The 20,779-nt window shown below is 37.7% G+C and overlaps 1 protein-coding gene across 2 annotated transcripts in view; it reads right to left on the reverse strand.

Annotated features, from left to right (window-relative positions):
- Nucleotides 1–20,779, reverse strand: part of RPS6KA6 (ribosomal protein S6 kinase A6) — a gene marked incomplete at its 3' end in the record, with an annotated part of 166,101 nt that overhangs the window by 129,314 nt on the left and 16,008 nt on the right. For both annotated transcript variants that reach the window (XM_082864243.1, XM_082864244.1), the window contains exon 2: nucleotides 5,217–5,276. In XM_082864243.1, the coding sequence (XP_082720369.1) occupies nucleotides 5,217–5,276 (60 nt within the window). The remainder of the gene's footprint in view (nucleotides 1–5,216; nucleotides 5,277–20,779) is intronic.

The following is a 20,779-nucleotide window of genomic DNA, read 5'->3' on the forward strand; positions in this document are numbered from 1 at the left end:
AATTACAGACCAATATCACTGATGAATATAGATGCAAAAATCCTCAACAAAATACTAGCAGACAGATTCCAACAACACATTAAAGGATCATACACCATGATCAAGTGGGATTCATCCCAGGGATGCAAGGATTCTTCAATATATGTAAATCAATCAGTGTGATAAACCATATTAACAAATTGAAGAAGAAAAACCATATGATCATCTCAATAGATGCAGAAAAGCTTTTGACAAAATTCAACACGCATTTATGATAAAAACTCTCCAGAAAGTGGCATAGAGGGAACCTAATTCAACATAATAAATGCAATATACAACAAACCCACAGCAAACATCATTCTCAATGGTAAAAAACTGAAATCATTTCCTCTTAGATTAGGAACAAGACAAGGATGTCCACTCTCACCACTATTATTCAACATAGTTTTGGAATTCCTAGCCATGGCAATGAGAGAAGAAAAAGAAATGAAAGGAACACAAATTGGAAAAGAAGAAGTAAAACTGTCACTGTTTGCACATGACATGATACTATGTATAGAGAATCCTAAAGATGCCACCAGAAAACTACTAGAGCTAATCAATTAATTTGGTAAAGTTGCAGGATACAAAATTAATGCACAGAAATTTCTTGCATTCCTATACATTAATGATGAAAAATCTGAAAGAGAAATTAAGGAAACACTCCTATTTACCATAGCAACAAAAATAATAAACTACCTTGGAATAAACCTACCTAGGGAGACAAAAGACCTGTATGCAGAAAACTATAAGACACTGATGAAAGAAATGAAAGATGATAGCAACAGATGGAGAGATACACCATGTTCTTGGATTGGAAGAATCAATATTTTGAAAATGACTATACTACCCAAAGCAATCTACAGATTCAATGCAATCCCTATCAAATTACCAATGGCATTTTTTATGGAACTAGGACAAAAAAATCTTAAAATTTGTATGGAGACACAGAAGACCCCGAATAGCCAAAACAGTCTTGAGGGAAAAAAACAGAGCTGGAGGAGTCAGACTCCCTGACTTCAGACTATACTACAAAGCTACAGTAATCAAGACAATATGGTACTGGCACAAAAACAGAAACATAGATCAATGGAAAAAGATAGAGAGCCCAGAGATAAACCCACGCACCTATGGTCAACTAATCTATGACAAAGGTGCCAAGGATATACAATGGAGAAAAGACAGTCTCTTCAATAAGTGGTGCTGGGAAAACTGGACAGCTACATGTAAAAGAATGAAATTAGAACAATCCCTAACACCATACACAAAAATAAACTCAAAATGGATTAGAGACCTAAATGTAAGAACAGACACTATAAAACTCTTAGAGGAAAACATAGGAAGAACTCTCTCTGACATAAATCACAGCAAGATCTTTTTTGACCCACCTCCTACAGTAATGAAAGTAAAAACAAAAATAAACAAATGGGACCTAATAGAACTTCAAAGCTTTTGCACAGAAAAGGAAACAATAAGATGAAAAGAGAACGCTCAGAATGGGAGAAAATATTTGCAAACAAATGAACGGACAAAAGATTAATATCCAAAATATATAAACAGCTCATGCAGCTCAATATTAAAAAAACAAAAACCTAATCCAAAACTGGGCAGAAGACCTAAATAGATATTTTTCCAAAGAAGACATACAGATGGCCAAGAAGCACATGAAAAGCTGCTCAACATCACTAATTATTAGAGAAATGCAAATCAAAACTACAATAAGGTATCACCTCACACTGGTCAGAATGGCCATCATCAAAATCTACAAACAGTAAATGCTGGAGAGGGTGTGGAGAAAAGGGAACCCTCTTGCACTGTTGGTGGGAATGTAAATTGATACAGCCACTATGGAGAACAGTATGGAGGTTCCTTAAAAAACTAAAAATAGAATTACCATATGATCCATCAATCCCACTACTGGGCATATACCCAGAGAAAACCATAATTCAAAAAGACACATGCACCCTAATGTTCATTGCAGCACTATTTACAATAGCCAGGTCATGGAAGCAACCTAAATGCACATCGACAGATGAATGGATAAAGAAGATGTGGTACATATATACAATGGAATATTACACAGCCATAAAAAGGAACGAAATCGGGTGATTTGTTGAGAATTGGATGGATCTAAAACTGTTATACAGAGTGAAGTAAGTCAGAAAGAGAAAAACAAATATCATATATTAACACATATATGTGGAACCTAGAAAAATGGTACAGATGAACCGGTTTGCAGGGCAGAAATTGAGACACAGATGTAGAGAACAAACATATGGACACCAAAGGGGGGGAAAGCGGCAGGGTTTGGGTGTGGGTGTGTGATGAATTGGGCGATTGGGATTGACACGTATACACTGATGTGTATAAAATTGATGAGTAATAAGGACCTGCTGTATAAAAGAATAAAGTAAAATTCGAAAATTAAAAAAAAAAAAACCCCAACGCTCACAATGACCCCAACTCTGGCCACATACTAAGCCCTGACACCTGGCACAGGGTGAGGTTTAACCCCAGTGGCAGACAAGCCCTAAATCTTAGTAGCCCCTGGACATATGCTCAGGCCCCAAATTCTCCCATGAACCCAGTCTTTCATGTGGAAAATTAAACCTCTCTAGCCCTGCTACAGTTCCCAAACTTAGCCCTACTCTCCAAAACTTTCCCTACAAAAAACCCACTGGGTTTTCTAAAGATTCTTACTACTAGAATCTAGAGGCACAAGAAAACAGATGGACTAAACAGATGGGAAAGGCCCCCGAGTGGTAAGCTTGTTGATGCTGGAAGGTCCCTTAGAGAGCATCCCACCTCATCCCCTCATTTTACAGCCAGGCCCAGAGAAGTTAATAAGTAACTTGCTCAAGGTGTCACAGTGAGTCCACAGCAGAACCAGAATGGGAATCCAGGCCTCCTCTCAATCCAGTGCTCTCTCTGTCCTGCCTCCCTCAGAGAGAGTAGGGAGCATCACTCATCTGGTAAAACAGCTCCCAGAATTTCCTTTGGGAACCCACTTTTCCCCTGTTCTCTACCCAGGATTTTGGTCAAATCCAATCCACGCAGCACCAAGTATTCCCATGGCCCTGTGATCAGTTATGGGCTAGACTCAGGAGCCAGGTGAGACAAGGCAAAATAATTTTAAAATAAAATAAAATTTATATGGTTAGTGTTTCTTATCACCCAGATCATTTAACTGACACAAAATGAATATTTGAACTCTCACACAGCAGAAATACATAATGTTTTAAGGACCAATAACTCAGGCCACAAATTAAATCAAATCCTTGGAAGTGATTCTAGGTTCCTTATTCTCCAAACCTTTAGATTCCCCTTTCTAGCCATTGAAGTTGACTGCCTAATGTAAATCACATTAACATCGAGCACTATATTTTTACTGTCTTTCCATTAAAACTGTACTTCTTGGCTCATTTTTTAAGATTAATTTTTATTGGAATATAGTTGATTTACAATGCTGTGTTAGTTTCTGCTGTACAGCAAAGTGAATCAGGTATACATATACATACATTGACTACTTTTTAGATTCTTTTCCCATATAGGTCATTACAGAGTATCGAGTAGAGTTCCCTGTGCTATACAGTAGGTTCTTATTAGTTATCTATTTTATATATAGTAGTGTGTATATGTCAATCACAATCTCCCAATTTATCCCTCCCCCCTTCCCCTTTGGTAACCATAAGTTTGTTTTCTACATCTGTGACTCTGTTTTGTAAATAAGTTCTTTTGTACCATCATTTTTTTAATTAAATTTAGAAAGGTAAATATTTAGCAATAACCCTATGTATATGTCTATGTATTTACATTGGCTACACATGTACACATACATACATACACACACACATTTTTTTCCCTCCTGTGTTGTGGGGCATGGTATTTCTCTGTTAATTTATTAATACTGAAATGCACACTTCCTCATTGCCTTTGTATTTCCTTACACTCTATTGTTTATAAACTAACAACATAAATATTACTATGCCTTAGCGCATATGATCTGCAGATAAAGCTCTAGATGATTTTGATAGAAGTTTACATTTAATTACATTCAAAATTAACATAAAAGTTATTATGTAAATTACAAAAGCTAAAATGACAACATTTTACCTCCCATCTTGTTAATCAGAACTGAGATTATTGTTATAACGTCAGTATCTGCAGAGAAAGTTGATTTTTACATAGGACATTTCAAAGGAGAGTCTTGGACAAACCCAATTTTAATCTCTCTGCTGGTTCCTATCTGAGAAAAATTCACTTTAACCGGTTTCAGGGGGAAAATAAAGACATGAAGGATGATTTTATCCACAACTAAATAAGAAAAGAACAGTGCTTGCCTTATTTTCCACTTCTTTGCATCTACACAATACACAACTGGCCTAACATGAGGCACACTGGGTCATTAAGCCTTGATTCTGCTACTTGTTAGTTTTATGGCCTAGTATAAATCATAATAACCTCTACAGGTCTCAGTAGACTTATCTATACAATGAAGGTATTATAGAATACTATCTCTGAGGCTCCTTCCAGGTTTAAACAAAATCTACAATTCTATGAAAATATCTACAGAAATGATAATCAAAATAACAACATCGATGGGGATGTCTACTTTAGTCAGACCCTCCCTAAAAATCTTAAGAACTCTCTTCTGTATAACTAGATCTTGTAAAATGAGAGACTAGGATTGCAGGCCTTGCATAGAATGACCTAATAGCTAAGCAGTCTTTTAAACTAGTTAGAAATTTCTGAAATAATTTACATGCAATCCTTTTTGAAAGCCAGGAAATAGATTTTAAATGACCTCAGTTTATCCTTTTAGTTAAATGTTTTCTCGTTAGATCTCCTTTCTACCCTAAAGTTGAAGACAGTCTTATTTAATTCAGTGGATTCTATATTTAAATAATCCAGTTACTCATATACTGGTAATAAAAATTTCATCCATTACATTTAAAATGCATAAATTTCATGGCATGCAAATTATGCCCCAATAAAGTTGTTAAAAAAAACTTTATGGATAAGAATTTCTGGCAAGAAAATCTGGCCTATATTTTGAACTGTTGCCGTTTTATTAATAATTGAATTTGCTTATTAACTTACCTAAATACATTTCTTTGATAGAAGATTTTCTCCTTTCATATTATTCTCTTTCCTTATAGTCTAAAAATGTAGCTTAATAAGTTAACATGGGTACTTACTTGGCAAGAATCTGCTTCTCCCTCTTCCATTGGCTCATCAACCATTTTAAGACCATTCACCTGAAAAATATTGTTCAAAAACTGAAGTTCAAGAGTAATAGAACAAGAGTAGTAACTAAGAAAAATATAACCCTAGGCACTGCCCTTCACAATTTAACAAGATCCACACTTACTGAAACACAAAAGGACAAAGGACACATAGAAGGTACTTAAAAAAGGAACATTATTAATATGACTTCCAGATTATCTTTGAAAATCCTTGAATTTCAGAGCTGTGTATTTCATTTCATATTGTTTAGAGCTTTGCTATGGTGAATGAACATATACTGAACATATGACCTGTATACATTCACTAGGACTGTCCCAAACCAAATATATATGAGACAGGAAAAATACCACAGAGGAAATTTATTGTGAGGATATATTCAAAGCAAATTAGGATGGGAAGAGTTTCATATAATTGCACTGTTGTGAATTCCTTTCCTTTCGATCAGTTCAATTAAAATTTGAGTTACTCTACAGAAGAAATAATAAACTATAGGAGAAAAATATAAATGGCCATGGAAACAAAATTATTTCAAAATACAAAGCTTAGTGTATAATACTACTCTTCAAGCAATACTTCAGGAATGAGTAAGCATAGAGAACTTAGATCAAGGGTCTGCAAGCTGTAGCCCATGGGCCAAATCTGGCCCACTGTTTTTATAAATAATATTTAACTGGAACACAGACACATCCATTTGTTTCCATGTTATCTATGGCTGCTTTCTCACTTCAACAGCAGAGTTGAACAGTTGACAGAGAACCTATGCCTGCAAAGCCTAAAATATTTACTGTTTGGCCCTTTACAGAAAAAGTCTGCCAACCACTGATTTAAAATGTTTGAAAATTAAGCAACAGCAAGATGGTCTAAAAAATAAATTTTACCACTGTCTATTTATGAGTCCACAGAAAATTTTTTAAATATTAAAAAAGAAAGAGAGAAGAAAAAAGTAAATTAAATAGAGCTTCTGACGACAGCCAAGATGGAATAAGACCATCTCTCCTCTGATTATTAACTAAAAACTTTGGACAAAACACAAAAAGCAACTACCTGAGGACTCTGAAAACTAAATAATAACAAGCAGATTAGGAAGGGAAATCAAAATTTGAATAGTAACTAGTACTCTGGTGAGTTTCTTGGGTTTATTTTTCACCTTTATCTCTTGATTTTGAACCAAGGAGAGACTGAGTCATGGAACACCTGTATGAACAAAATTTCCAAGAGAAATCCCACTTCCTAAACAGAGGACCAGAAAAAGACACACTTTTAAGCTGGTGAGCATAATGAGAACCCTACGTTTTCTTTCTTTCCCACTTTTTTCCCCTTTTTTGACTGCCATTCCTGCTCCAAGGCAAGCCTCATTCATGAGAAAACCTCTCTCTCTGGTCAGAGGAACCAGAAAAAGAGGCTTGTATAAGAATAGTATGGGGAGTAATCCCTGTTGTTGTTTTTTTCACTCTCTCCTTCACTTCACCCCAACAGGCAGCCCCAACAGTGCAAAGCTATGTAACAGCATGAAAGGCTAAGACTATGCAAGAAATTCAAATTTCTGGTCAGAGGAAGAAGAATAAAAGGTCCATGTCAACTGGAGAATCCGTAGAGGAAATCATGGAGGAGATCAAATGGGAAAAGGATATTCCCTAATTCTGTGTATGAACAGACACAGTCCTGGCCTCAACGGCAAACTGCACATGTGTGGAATAGAACCAAAGAAGTCTAAAACAGGCTTTGAAAATGGAACTGCAATATCAATCACTGCTCAAGTCTCAGACTAAACCACTGACTTAGCACAGGCACTAAGTGGCAAATGCAGGGTGCTGACCCAAACACTCTGAAAACATATTTAACATTGGAACCAACATCCAAAAGGGAGAGATAAAACTTGGAAGTCTGAACCTAACCACACAGACTGTCTGCTGAAACAATCAAAATCAGCAGGTATCAATTCCAGGACAACTCCAATGTTGAAATAGCTAACAAGGACTTTAAGCAGCTATTATAACTATGCTCTTTTGGGTGAAAATAAATACACTTGAATGGGAAGATTAAAAGTTATAGACAGAGAAAAAGAAATTATAAAAAATCAAATGTAAATAACTTTAAAACTAAAAATTACAATGTATGAAATATTTTTAAAATGCTGGATGGGCTCAATAAAAGAATGGAGATGGCAGAGGAAATCATAAATGAAAACAGATCAATAGAAATTAACCAATATGAAGAAGAGAGTGAAAATTATTAAAAGCAAATGAACAGAGTCTTAGAGACATGTGGAACAATATCAGAAGATCTAAAATCTATATCATTAACATCACAGAAAAAATTAAATAAATAATGGCAATTCAATTCACATAAAATGTTAAGAGGAAAGTCTGTAGAGACAGAAGGTAAATCAGTGGTTCCTTAGGGCTGGGGGATGGGGAGATGGGGGTGATAGCTAAAACTATAGTAAAAGCTTTCTATTTGATGTGACAAAGAAGTTCTAAAATTGACTGTGGTGATAGTTGTACATATTTGTGAACTGTATACTAAGTATACACAAGGTTGTCCATTTTAAAAGGGTGAATTATGTGATATGTGAATTATGCTTCAATAAAGCTATTTTTTAAAAAAAAGGCTGAGAATTTCCCAAATTTGGTGAAAACTATAAATTTACAGTTTTAAGAAGCTCAGTGAAACCCAAAAGGTATAAAATTAAAGAAAGCCACCTCAAGACATACCTGAATTAAACTACTCTAAATCAAAAGAAAAAAGGAAGAAGTTTTGAAAGTAATGAGAGAAAAACACATTACATAGACATCAACTTAAATAACTGCAGACTTCTTATGAGAAATCATGGAGGTCAGAAACCAGTAAGAGAATATTTACCTGAGATAAATGGAAACTTATGTTAACATAAAAATCTCTATACATGAATGTGTATAGTAGCTTTGTTCATAACTTTTTTGGAAACATTCCAGATGTCCTTCAATGTGGAGAAAGAATAGAATACTACTCAATAAAAAGGAAAAGACTATTGATACTTGTAACAACATGGATAAATTTTAAATGCATTGTGATGACAAAGAATCCAAACCCAAAAGGCTAAATATTGTATGATTACATGTATATGAGACTGAAAAATGCTATAGGGAAAGAATTCAGATCACTGGTTTCCAGGGGAAGGGGAGAGAGGAAGGCGGAATACTATCCAGCAATGAAAAGGAATTATCTATTGATATATTCAACAACATGGGTGAATCTCAAATACATTATATAGTAAATGGGAAAAAACAGCCTTAAAAGGCTACATACTGTATGATTCCATTTATAGGACATTCTTGAAAAGGTAAAACTATAAGGCATGGAGAATGGATTAGCAGTTGTCAGAGGTTAGGCCCAGGGGTAGGCACCAATGGGAATCACGGGGGGTGGCGGGGGGGAATGATGGGACTAATCTATACCTTGATTGTGGTGGTGGTTACACAACTCTACGTATTTGTCCAAGCTCAGAACCTTACATGAAAAAGAGTGAATTTTACTGTAGGTAAATTTTAAAATTAACTTATTAAATAGTAATTTACCCTGCATTATTTACTTGGCTAGCATCTTTCTTCTAAAATCTCAACAAGAACCAAATAAATGATGGTTCATCACCAATTATGTCCTTATCTTACTTGACCTTGCTGTAGCATGTCACAGTTGACCAACCACTGTCTTCTATTTGCGTTTTTGTGATACCATACTTTAATTTTCTTTTACTCCAATTTCTTTGCTCTTTTCAGTATCCTTGAAACATTGTAGATCCTCAGGAAATGGACTTGGCTCACCTTCTCATCTCACTCCTCATTCTTTCCCCAGATAGCTAATTTACTGACATGACTAACATTTACTCAGACACTACTCTTCTGAGCTCCTGATCCATATAACGAACTGCCTATTTGACATTTCCACTTGCTCATCTCACATGTCTCAAAAATAACCAATACAAAAACAAATTAGTGATCTCCCCCACACACACACATAAATCTGCTTTCCCCCAGGGTTCCCGATTTCAATAAACAGCACCACTATTTATCATCTTAACTCAAAAGCACATATAGACTATGGGGAATGAAAAAAAACACGGTAATGAAATCATCACTAGCATATAGGAAAAGGCACATTCAGCAAGAGAGTCCACAAACCAATATTAAGACAGAAATACTGAAATTTCAGAATACTGAAATTTTACTACAAAATGGCTCTCAGGACTATCTGTAGAAAAAGGTAATACTGCTTTCCTCTGTTAGCTCAGTTACTGGTTACTTCCAATTCATACCATCTTATGATTAATTTAGCATGAAGCATAAGAATATTCATTCCTATAAAGGACCTCAGTATTCAGTGATATTTACTATAAATTAAGTCATTTTTACCTGCATGAAAACAAAAACATTTTTCAGAATTCTCTGGGATGATAAACCTTTATTTCAAAAATAAAATTTATAATTTGAAAAAGCAGGCAGATAGGCTGTTTTCCCCAATTAAGTGCCAAATAGGGAAGAAAAAAATTTCTACATAAGATTCTGAAAAGCTTATCAACAATTATAAAGATAGTAATAATTTACTCAAACCCAAGTGAACACCCTCTCATATCAGAGCCTAGTGGAGAATTCTTTTAAATTATTTTCATCCTCTCAGAAAATAATTAAATAGATCACTTTAAAAGATTCTGGACAAATAGAAATACTAAACTGAGTCAAAGTACTCACCTGATCTCAGAAAATCATATAGGTCACCCCAAAACTATCATTTTCTTACTGCTAATGACAAAAGCAGCTCATCATGGAAAATTAAACTGAGAAAAAATATTTTCCCTTCAGATCCTTAGAATTGGAGGTGGTGTGGGAAATGAACACATAAGTGCACAGAGTTTTGTAAAAAGACTGCAATCTGGCCATGCTAACACTATTAAGCATACATCTGTTTCTCAGTGTCAAACTCAAGAAGCTCATGACTTGGTGTTGACAGATATACTGAAGAAAGAAGTAGAGAGATAAACAAGCAAGGAAGAACAAGGTACAAGGTAAGTGAGAAGTATGGGTGATGTAAATCATTAACAAAACATACCTAGGACACCAGTATTCACAACAAATTTGATAGTATTATAAACTTTCAAGTAGTCTCCAGGATCCCCAAATTCCACCCAGTAGACAAAAGTCCTATATTTATATAGTACCTAATGTTAAAAATGTTTAAGAAGTTCACATATAAAGAAAATGTTCTCTCTCAAATAAGCTTCATGTTTACAGGTTAGTTGCTAAAAGATTCAGAAACAAGAGTTCTTCAATTATTTTCACTTCATTTAAATAGCTACAGCAAATCAGATCTAAATTTGGAGGTGGGTCCACATCTGCCTAAAACAAAGGTCTTTGTCTGTATATAGGCATACTTCAGAAATATTGCAGGTTCAGTTCTAGACCACCACAATAAAGAGATTATTGCAATAAAGCAAGTCACACAAATGTTTTGGTTTCCCAATGCATATAAAAGTTATGTTTACACTATATTGTAGTCTATTAAGTGTGCAATAGCATTGTCTTAAAAAACAATGTACATACCTTAATTTAAAAATAGTTTATTGCTAAAAACTTCTAACCATCATCTGAGCCTTCAGTGAATTGTAGCAGTAACATCAAAGATCACTGATCACAGATCTTAGCTGCCGACATGCCATCCAGACTAAGGAAGACCCAAACACTTAAGGGCCATGTGAGCCATAGCCATGACTGCACTGGCAAACACGAGAAGTATCCAGGAGGCCAGGGTAATGCTGGTGGCATGCATCAACACAGGATCAACTTTTACAAATATCATCCAGGTTACTTTGGGAAAGTTGGTATGAGTTGTGAAAAGAACTATGTCAGGAATGAATGACATGTGACCTGAGGACCTCCATGTTTGCTGTTCATGCTGGACTTTTGCTGAACGCTCTAAGTTAAAACTGCTGAATAGTTCCTGTGTTGCTAAAAGCAAAGAATAATGCTGAGAACTGGATTTTTTCTGGACTAAAGAAAACAAACCTTTCCCTAGTAATGAATGAGATACATTTCAAAACCCAATTGCATGTAAAGAACAATTTTACCCTCCAATCCAAATTCTTGGTAAACAACCTATGAAAGCCTATGCTAACTGCCCTCTTTTTCCTATTAAAAAACCTGTTATTTTCTTCCAGTGGGACACTATTCTGGGTTCCTCCAGAATCTGTGATCCCCGAATTGCAATTCTAAGACCCCAAATAAACTGTCTTTCTGCCTCTTTACAGTTTATGGTCCTTTTGGTTGACATTTTTGGTGTCAGAATTGGGATCCAAAGCAGTCTTCCTCCCATCTCCAAAGCCGCCGTGGATTCGAGCAAGATACTTGCATGAGCCCCTTGTGCTCTGTCGCCTCCCCAGTGGCGTTGGGTCTGGGTAATAAGTCCTCTCAGTCCCAAACCCCCCTCCTAGGTTGAGAGTCAGGCCCATATTGTGGGTGTCTTTTGTTTGGTCAATTGCTTAAGGGCTTGCTCCCTTTTGGTGAGTGCACTATAATGGGATGTTCGTAGTCTAAGACTGTTTTGGGGGAGGATTCTCGCCCATCTGGGCCTCCAGCTGGGTACCTGTACAAAAAGTATGGTGCTGCCTCTTGTGCTTAGCTAGATGAATGGCAATGGTATACCAGAGATAACATCTGGCTACAATGGGGAACTTCTGAAATTTCAAAATTGGTCTTTTTATGTGCACAATTAGAAGCTAAAGGGTTTAAAACTAAACAAATAGAATGGGAAGCCTATTTCAATTAGTACATTGAAGCCTCCCAGTGAGCTCATGAAACCCAAAAGGTTTGCAAATCTAAAACTGCTTCACTTCAGGATACTGTTTCCAAACTCACTGCTGCAAATAAAGATCTATGTTCTCATCTAAATACTCCAGAAAAGGCTCAAGGGCCCTCTTCCTCCCCTCTTTCTCCTTTGGCTCCTACGTATCCTAAACTTGCTAAGCTGCCATTCTATCTTTCTGTTTCTCCTATTCCTCCTCCAAAATCTTTACCCCCACCTCCTAGCCCTCCAATAAAAACCTTTCCCTTTGTCACTACTTTGAACACTGATGGCATTTGCCATCTGGTAGACTACAGGCCTTCATCCCCTGCAGAATTACGGGTCATAGCCAAGGAATTTCCCAAGGTCACTGAGGATCCCCTCCGCTTTGCAGAAGAATTTAACCTTGTGATATAAAGCTATGATCCAGGCTTCTCTGATTGTATCAACTAAAAGGAATCTTAGTTGGAGAAAATCAAGCCAGACACTGCAAACTACTGCCAGCTGGCTTCACCCTTTAGATGATATCCACAGAAAGGATATCAGTGTGATGGCACCAGCTTCTCAGGTGGCTCAAGCCCTTCATGAAGCAATTCCTTAGGCTTTTCCGCACCCCACTGACGGGAAAATTCAGTCTACTACACAAAGATCTGATAAAACTGTCCATGATTATCATTCATACCTAAAATTAGTATTCTGGGAAAACTCCAGACTACATGCTGGGGTAAACAATATTCAACCCTCTTTAATCCAATCTTTGTTGGGGACTAGATGAGGAACTTGGACTGCTGATGAAATGGGTACGATCCAATTGGGAAACAGTGGTCTCTCCTGATCTAGTCAATTTGGCTAATCAGCTATCTAACAATCAAATGTACAAAAAAATGTAAGACCACTAAAATCATGAATTTGCAACTGCATCAACTGGCTGCTGCTGCTCAGTGTCCACCTCAATGGAAAGACCAGAGTTCCCATAAGGGCCACTTCCAGGAGCCAAGTGCCCACCACTATTGTAAGTAGACTGGCCACTGGAAGAATTGCCTAAAGTTAAAAAGAAGGTCCTATTAGCAGCCCGAGACCCCTTGCTCTGACTTTTTTCATGAACTTTCTGAGAAATTTGAGAAGTGCCTCCTTTTTGTAGACTCATGAATAGGGATGCTCTGAGGAAAGTGTCGGGGTCTTCCCAGTACTCCCATTGGAAGAACTGGACCTTTTTATAGGAGCCACGGCTATTACTGTTCTTATGGACACAGGAGCAACTTTGTCTGTCTTGAATCCCACCAGCCTCAAGGTCCCCCTTCTTCAGAGTACAGAAAAAGTACAAATGGTGGCCCCCTTGTCTTTCAAAATAAGCTCTCTTTAGGGAACTCACCAGTTCCTTCTTGCTCCTTCTGCTCATGTACACCTTTTGGGCTGAGACATCCTGGAAAAATTAAAACCTAATATTTCCTCTTTCCCAAAAGGGGAAATACACTTACATATCCTTGACTCCTCAAGATCTACTTCTAACTCTAGTCCTAATATTGAGATCCCCTCCTTGCTCCTGTCTTGTCAACTCCCAATCACAAGGATTTGCTAAATTCTGTTCTTCCTATCTATGGCCCACCTCTTTAAATAACATAGGATGCATTCATTCAGCACCACCAATTAAGATCCAGGTAGACCCTAATAAAACTTTGCCTCACCTCGGATGATACCCTCTCAGGCTTGAGGTCCTGGAATGAATTTATCTCAATGTAGAGGCACACCTCCAGAAGGGCCTAATGAGCCCATGCCCCAGTACCTGCAACACACCAATTCTTCCCGTATGCAAGCCTCATGGTCAAGGTTGGCATTTTGTTCAAGATCTTCAAGCTATAAACAATACAGTCATACCATGTCACCCTGTGGTCCCCAACCCTCATACCATTCTCAAGTTAATCCCTCTAAACACACAGTTCTTTACAGTCAGAGATTTATGTAGTGCTTTCTTCAGCATTCCTTTCCACCCAGATAGTCAGTACCTGTTTGCCTTTATGTGGGAAGGACATCAATTTACTTGGACCGTTATGCCTCAGAGCTACACAGACAGCCCTACTTATTTTTCACAGATCCTGAGACAAGACTTGGCCAATTTATATTTTTCCCAAGGCTCTACTTTACTCCAATATGGTGATGACCTTTTGTTATGCTCCCCCCATTGAGAAAGCAAGCCTCAAGGATAGCCTACAGCTCCTCACTCAGCTAGCACATAAAGAACATAAGGTCTCAAGGGCTAAGTTCCAATTTGTTCGAGATATAAACAAAGAAGAGCAAAGAGTGTTTCTGCTCACCACCCAGTTCTACAAGGATTAAGTCACAACCCACTGCAGTCACTGACCAACAGCACGGTCTGAGAGGAAATTAAGACAATAACAGGATGCTCTGTGCTTTGGACAAGCAGGCCCCTTAAATAGTTAGAGATATATCTCAGAAAGAATTTTAATGAACCCAGATTCTTGCATCTTCCCATACATAGAAAAGCACTGAAATCATAACTTGAGATACCTGTTCTTCGTGACTAGCAGTAATCTTTAAGGAAGATGCATTATGCTTGCCTGCACATATTCTCCAGCTAAAAAATCATATATATACTGGCTTCTCCCCTACCTCCGTGGAGCAGTTCCCTCAGACCTATGGAGAGGCTGTCTCCTGGGCATATAAAAAGGTGTTCATTAAGGTCCTTGAATAAAACTTCAACTCACAACTCTTATGTTGTGTGTTTTTCTTTAAGTCAGCAAAACCAAGGTAGGATGCTTGAGTCATTTGTTTACCCCTCAAAGGCTAATGCTGGATACTACACACATCCAAGGCATATCACAGTTTCCCCTTCCTGTCACCAAATGCCAGTTGAGAGGCTTTTCCGGGCTAGCAGGCTATTATAGGAGTTGGGTCCCCAATTTCTCCTTTTATGCAAAACCCTTTTATTCCCTTTTAAAGGACAAGAGACACAATCCTCTTGTTTAGAATCATGAGGCTGAGTCAGCTTTTAAAACTTTAAAAACTCAGTTGGCCACAGCCCCTGCTTTAGGAAATCCTAATTATTCTCTTCCCTTTATACTATGAAGTTAATGGAAATACCCTTGGAGTGCTCGTTCAGCTGCACGGAGACAAAAGCATGCCTATTGGCTATCATAGCCAACAGTTGGAACCCTTAACTCAAGGACTTCCACCTTGCCTTTGAGCAACAGCAGCCACTGCTGCCCTTCTGCAGACTACAGAACAGACAGTTATAGGGTCTTCTTTACAAGTGTTTGTCTCTCACTCTGTTGAGATACTCAGTAACTCACACTATACACAACACAATCTGCTAGCTGACTTACATCTTATGAAATCTTATTGCTTTCCTCTCCAAATGTCACTTTGTCTCGCTGTAACTCCCTAAATACTGCTATTCTCTTACCATCACCAAGAGATGAGACCCCACATGACTGCATAACCACAACTGATCTTTTGACTAGTCCACATCCAGATTTACAAGAAACACCTTTAGACAACTCCGATGCTTCTTAGTTTTCCGATGACCTCTACTTACGAAATGATGATGGGCATCTGAAAACTGGGTATGCTATCACTATTCCCTTCACTTTAATAGAATCCAATGCTTGGCCCTTTACTTCTTCAGCCCAACAAGCTGAACTATAAGCACTCACTCATGCCTGTACTCTGGGCTCTGGCAAACACACTAACATTTACACAGATAGCAGGTATGCTTTTAGAGTAGCTCATGACTTTGGAATGCTTTGGAAACAAAGGTCTCCTGACCTCAGGGGGGAATTAAATTTAAAGTGGCCCCTTTATTAAGGCCTTACAGGATGCAATCTTGCTCACAACAACTGACAATAATAATGGTCCTAGCATGTCCCAAAGGCAACACTGAGGAAGGAAAGGGGACTAATGAGCAGATAGAGCCACTAAGGTGGCAGCATTACAAGATTCAGGCTCCATAAAGGAACCTCCTCCTGTTGGTCATTCTATTTACACCATGTTACCTACTACTTGGAAGGACACCAAGATTGAAAGGGTATTATCAGAGATGGGCAATTGCATGCTACAGCTAAGGAACAGAGGTGAGTTTCTGAAGGATGCACATTTGATCAACATACTGGGCTTTGGTATGGGCCAAATGGTTGCCCTGCTCTTTCTGAAGTCACTCAAGAAACCATGTTAAGATTAACATATGAAATGACTCATTGGGGAACTGATAAAATGAAAGCCTGGGGAAAACAATACTTTTTGAAACCTTTTCCCACAGTAGCAACCAAAATATGTCAGAGGTGTCAGATCTGTCCTAAGTAAAACCTACTCATACTTCTCAAGGCCACTTTCCTTTGCCTCCTTGTTCCTTTGCTGTCTGGCAACTGGATTCTATCCAGCTGCCTCACTCTCAAGGGATACAGATATGTTCTGGTGATGGTCTGCATGTATTCCCATTGGTTAGAAGCATTTCCTTACAAACGAGCAAATGCCCTTGCAGTAGACAAAATACTGTTGGAAAGGACTACTCCTACTTGGGGAATGCCCTTGGAATTACATAAAGATAAAGGTACCCACTTCACTGGACAAATTCTAAATGCTGTTTGTGATCTGGCCTGTATTACATTTCCAATGTGCCTATCATCTTCAATCTTCTGGTCTAGTAGAAAGACCAATGGCATAATCAAAACTCAATTGGCAAAACTCTCTAAGGCCTTCAGCCTTCGTTGGCTTAAATTGCTACCCATAGTTCTATTAAACTGAAGATCTATACCCTTTGGAAAACAGAAACTGTCACCATTTGAAATAATCACTGGAAGGCCCATGATTCACGACTCAGGACTGTATGAGCCACTTCTAGTCGAGGGAGACCTTTTACATTATTGTTAAAGTCTCATTACAGCTCTAAAGAAAAATGAGCACCTGGTTGAAAAATCTTTTCACACTGTGCTCCCAGGGGACAAAGGTATAGACCACCACAATTTACAACCAGGGGACTATGTTTATTGGAAAAGACATCTTTTAAAGGACTCCTTACGGCCCAGATGGAAGGGACCCTATCATAATACTTTTAACCAACCCCTATGCTGCTAAACTTAAAAGCACTGATTCTTGGATTCATTTTTCACATTTTAAAAAGGTGTTTCCACCTGAGTGGGCCTCTGAAACAGTTGGAGACCTAAAGCTGAAATTGACCCAGAAGTGAAACAGATGACACCTGATATAGATGGCTCTTCCAAGACTCTGGACCAGGCCAGTACTCTCCATGATCCCCAGAAATGAAATTTCTCTCATTACCCTTGTTCTAATTGTGGTCACCATAGAGTTGTGATATCTCCTTCATCATGTAATATCTGGTGATGCATCAACCTACCACTCTCCTTATACTCCTTCTTATATTAGACACATTTTCAAAGAGTGAAAATTTTCATGAATGGGTTTACACCTAGAATGACAGTTCAGAAAAAGTGACCCTGGCCCTTTGGTCCCCTAATTTTGAAGGACTGGAGAACTGAACTTTTGGGACTCTTCCTTGTGGCTACAGGTTTCTTAATGCTCTGTGCCCTACTACATACAGTGGGCATCCTCTGTTGGTGGTAATTCTATGAAAACCATAGATCTTGCTTTAACTCTGCTGGGAATAAGCCTCTGGCCCCAATTCTTGGCCATCTGATTAATCTGTTCAGCTTGGGATTCTTTCAATAACCAAGGCCAATGAGGCACCCTTACTCCCCTTTATATTAAAATGGCTGACTTTTCTTGGCATAGTTCTTTCACTAGAGTTATGTTGTTATAATGTCTCTCTTAATATCCATACAGACCCCTTACGCCTGGGAAAATAATCCCTTAGTCCACATTTCCCAAAGTCTAGCCACTGCAGGAAATCAAACAGACTGTTGGATATATCATCAGTGCTCCAGACTACTCACTGAGTACTGAGATCCCCTTACCTTAGTTACCTCCAATCTTACTGGTATCCCCCTACCATGTCTTGTTTAGAATTCATCTATTCTCCTAGCATATTGTGTCCATCTACTCAAATCCACAGTTCCCTTTCCCTGTTTGGTCAACAGAACTAGACCAAATGCCCAACAGTTCCTTAGGAACATTTGTTCCAAGAGAATCCTGAGGTTACCTGGAAACATCAGATCCAGCTTCCAAACACCCACATTTACCTCACTGTGCAACAACAAAACATATTATCATGATAACCCCCATTTTGTTTTCAGGATTAATATAATGTTCTTAAAGCAGCTGGCACAGTGTCTGACATGTGCTCAATAAATACCTGATGTGTGAATGTTTTCTTGCCAAAAAGAAAATACAGGAAAAAAGTATATGAAACATTTTAGTTAATAATTCACCAAAGGTGCATAATGCTACCTGTGTGCAAAATAATATATCTGTGAGTCAAAACTTACTGCTACATCATCATATGCTACTGATTTAATAGATTTAGTTTTGACATTCTATCGTGGGAACATTACTCTTAAATAATGATAGAATCATTTTTGGTCAACTTGAAAACAATCTTCCAAATCAACCCATAAAGGTACATACATTCATGCATAGATGCCTTACTTTAAGAATCACAAATTGGAGTGAAGTGAGAAGTTATCTTTGCATATTTTTACTATAACACACTTTATCAATTTCACTAACAGTCTTTTAGTTGGGCATTTCCAAAAATAAGTCTTTTTGTTTTGCTTTCCACATAGAAGGTTTAATTTGTATCCTGAGTTTTAAACTACTAAATATTTTCAAAGGTTTATTAATAGTTATGGCCATTTCCCCAGTAGACTTTTTATATTTTTAATATTTTAGATTGAATTCTACAATCAACAGACTACTTATAGATGATTTGATAGCACCTGCAATATTCATTAAAATGATTTGCTTTGATCTTTATGGTTTTCTAATTATACAATATTCCTGTTGTTTTTATCCCAATAGGTTAGTCCTTTCAAACATACCCACCTAACCACTGTCACTGCTTCAGGGAAGATTTAAGAAAGGGCAATTGTGTTTCAAATCGATCTGAAAGAGTTATTATTTGGGGTTTTTTTTTTGCCTGCACCACACGGCTTGTGAGATCTTAGTTCCCTGACCAGGGATAGGAAGAGTGGAGTCTTTTTTTTTTTTTTTTAACATCTTTATTGATGTATAATTGCTTTACAATGGTGGGTTAGTTTCTGCTGTACAAGAAAATGAATCAGCTATAAGTATACATATATCCCCATATCCCCTCCCTCTTGCGTCTCCCTCCCACCCTCCCTATCCCACCCCTCTAGGTGGTCACAAACCACCTAGCTGATCTCCCTGTGCTATGCGGCTGCTTCCCACTAGCTATCTATTTTACGTTTGGTAGTATATATATGCCCATGCCACTCTCTCACTTTGTCACAGCTTACCCTTCCCCTTCCCCATATCCTCAAGTCCACGTGCTAGTAGGTCACACACTGGGCAGCACAGGAATTCCTCTGAAAGAGTTATCTTTTTAAAAGAGAGTCTCGGGTTGGGAAAAAGAGAACCACCTCTGAGCTATTCGGTTAGTCAGGTATTTAAAAACAAATATGAGACTCTGCTATAAAGTAAAATAGCTGATAAAACACAACCATGTTCAAATCAAAGCATAATAACAGAGTCCAAATTTAAATATGAATGATCATTGAAATATTTACCATTTCAGGTTACCTGTGCTTTTTTCTTTCGTATTGTTGACAATAACGTTATTTTTTAAATTAATTTTTATTGGAGTAGAGTATAGTTGCTTTACAATGTTGTGTTAATTTCTACTGCAGAGCAAAATGAATCAGCCACACATACACATATATCCCCATCTTTCTGGATTTCCCTCCCATTTAGGACACCACAGTGAATTAAGTACAGTTCCCTGTGCTATACAGTATGTTCCCTTCAGTTGTCTATTTTATTTATAGTATCAATAGTGTATATGTGTCAATCCCAATATCCCAATTCTTCCCACTCCATCCCTTTCCCCCTTGCTATCCATACATTTATCCTCTGTGTCCCTATTTCTGCCTGGCAAATAAGGTCATCTTTACCATTTTTCTAGATTCCACATATATGCGTTAATATACAATATTTGTTTTTTGTTTTCTCTTTCTGACTTACTTCACTCTGTATGACACTCTCTAGGTCCATCCACATCTCTACAAATGACCCAATTTTGTTCCTTTTAATGGCTGAGTAATATTCCATTGTGTATATGTACCACATATTATTTATCCATTCCTCTGTTGATGGACATTTAGGTTGCTTCCATATCCTGACTATTGTAAATAGTGCTGCTATGAACACTGGGGTGCATGTGTCTTTTTTTCACATCTTTATTAGAGTATAATTGCTTTACAATGGCGTGTTAGTTTCTGCTGTATAACAAAGTGAATCAGCTATACATATACATATATCCCCATATCTCCTCCCTCTTGCATCTCCCTCCCACACTCCTTATCCCACCCCTCTAGGTAGACACAAATAACCGAGCTGATCTCCCTGTGCTATGTGGCTGCTTCTCACTATCTATCTATTTTACATTTGGTAGTGTATATATGTCCATGCCATTCTCTCACTTCATTCTAGCTTACCCTTCCCCCTCCCCGTGTCCTCAAGTCCATTCTCTATATCTGTCTTTATTCCTGTCCTGTCCCTAGGTTCTTCAGAATCACTTTTTTTTTTAGATTCC

Source organism: Leucopleurus acutus, assembly GCF_964270905.1.
Source record: "Leucopleurus acutus genome assembly, chromosome: X".
In the NCBI taxonomy this organism is placed as follows: Eukaryota; Metazoa; Chordata; class Mammalia; order Artiodactyla; family Delphinidae; genus Leucopleurus; species Leucopleurus acutus.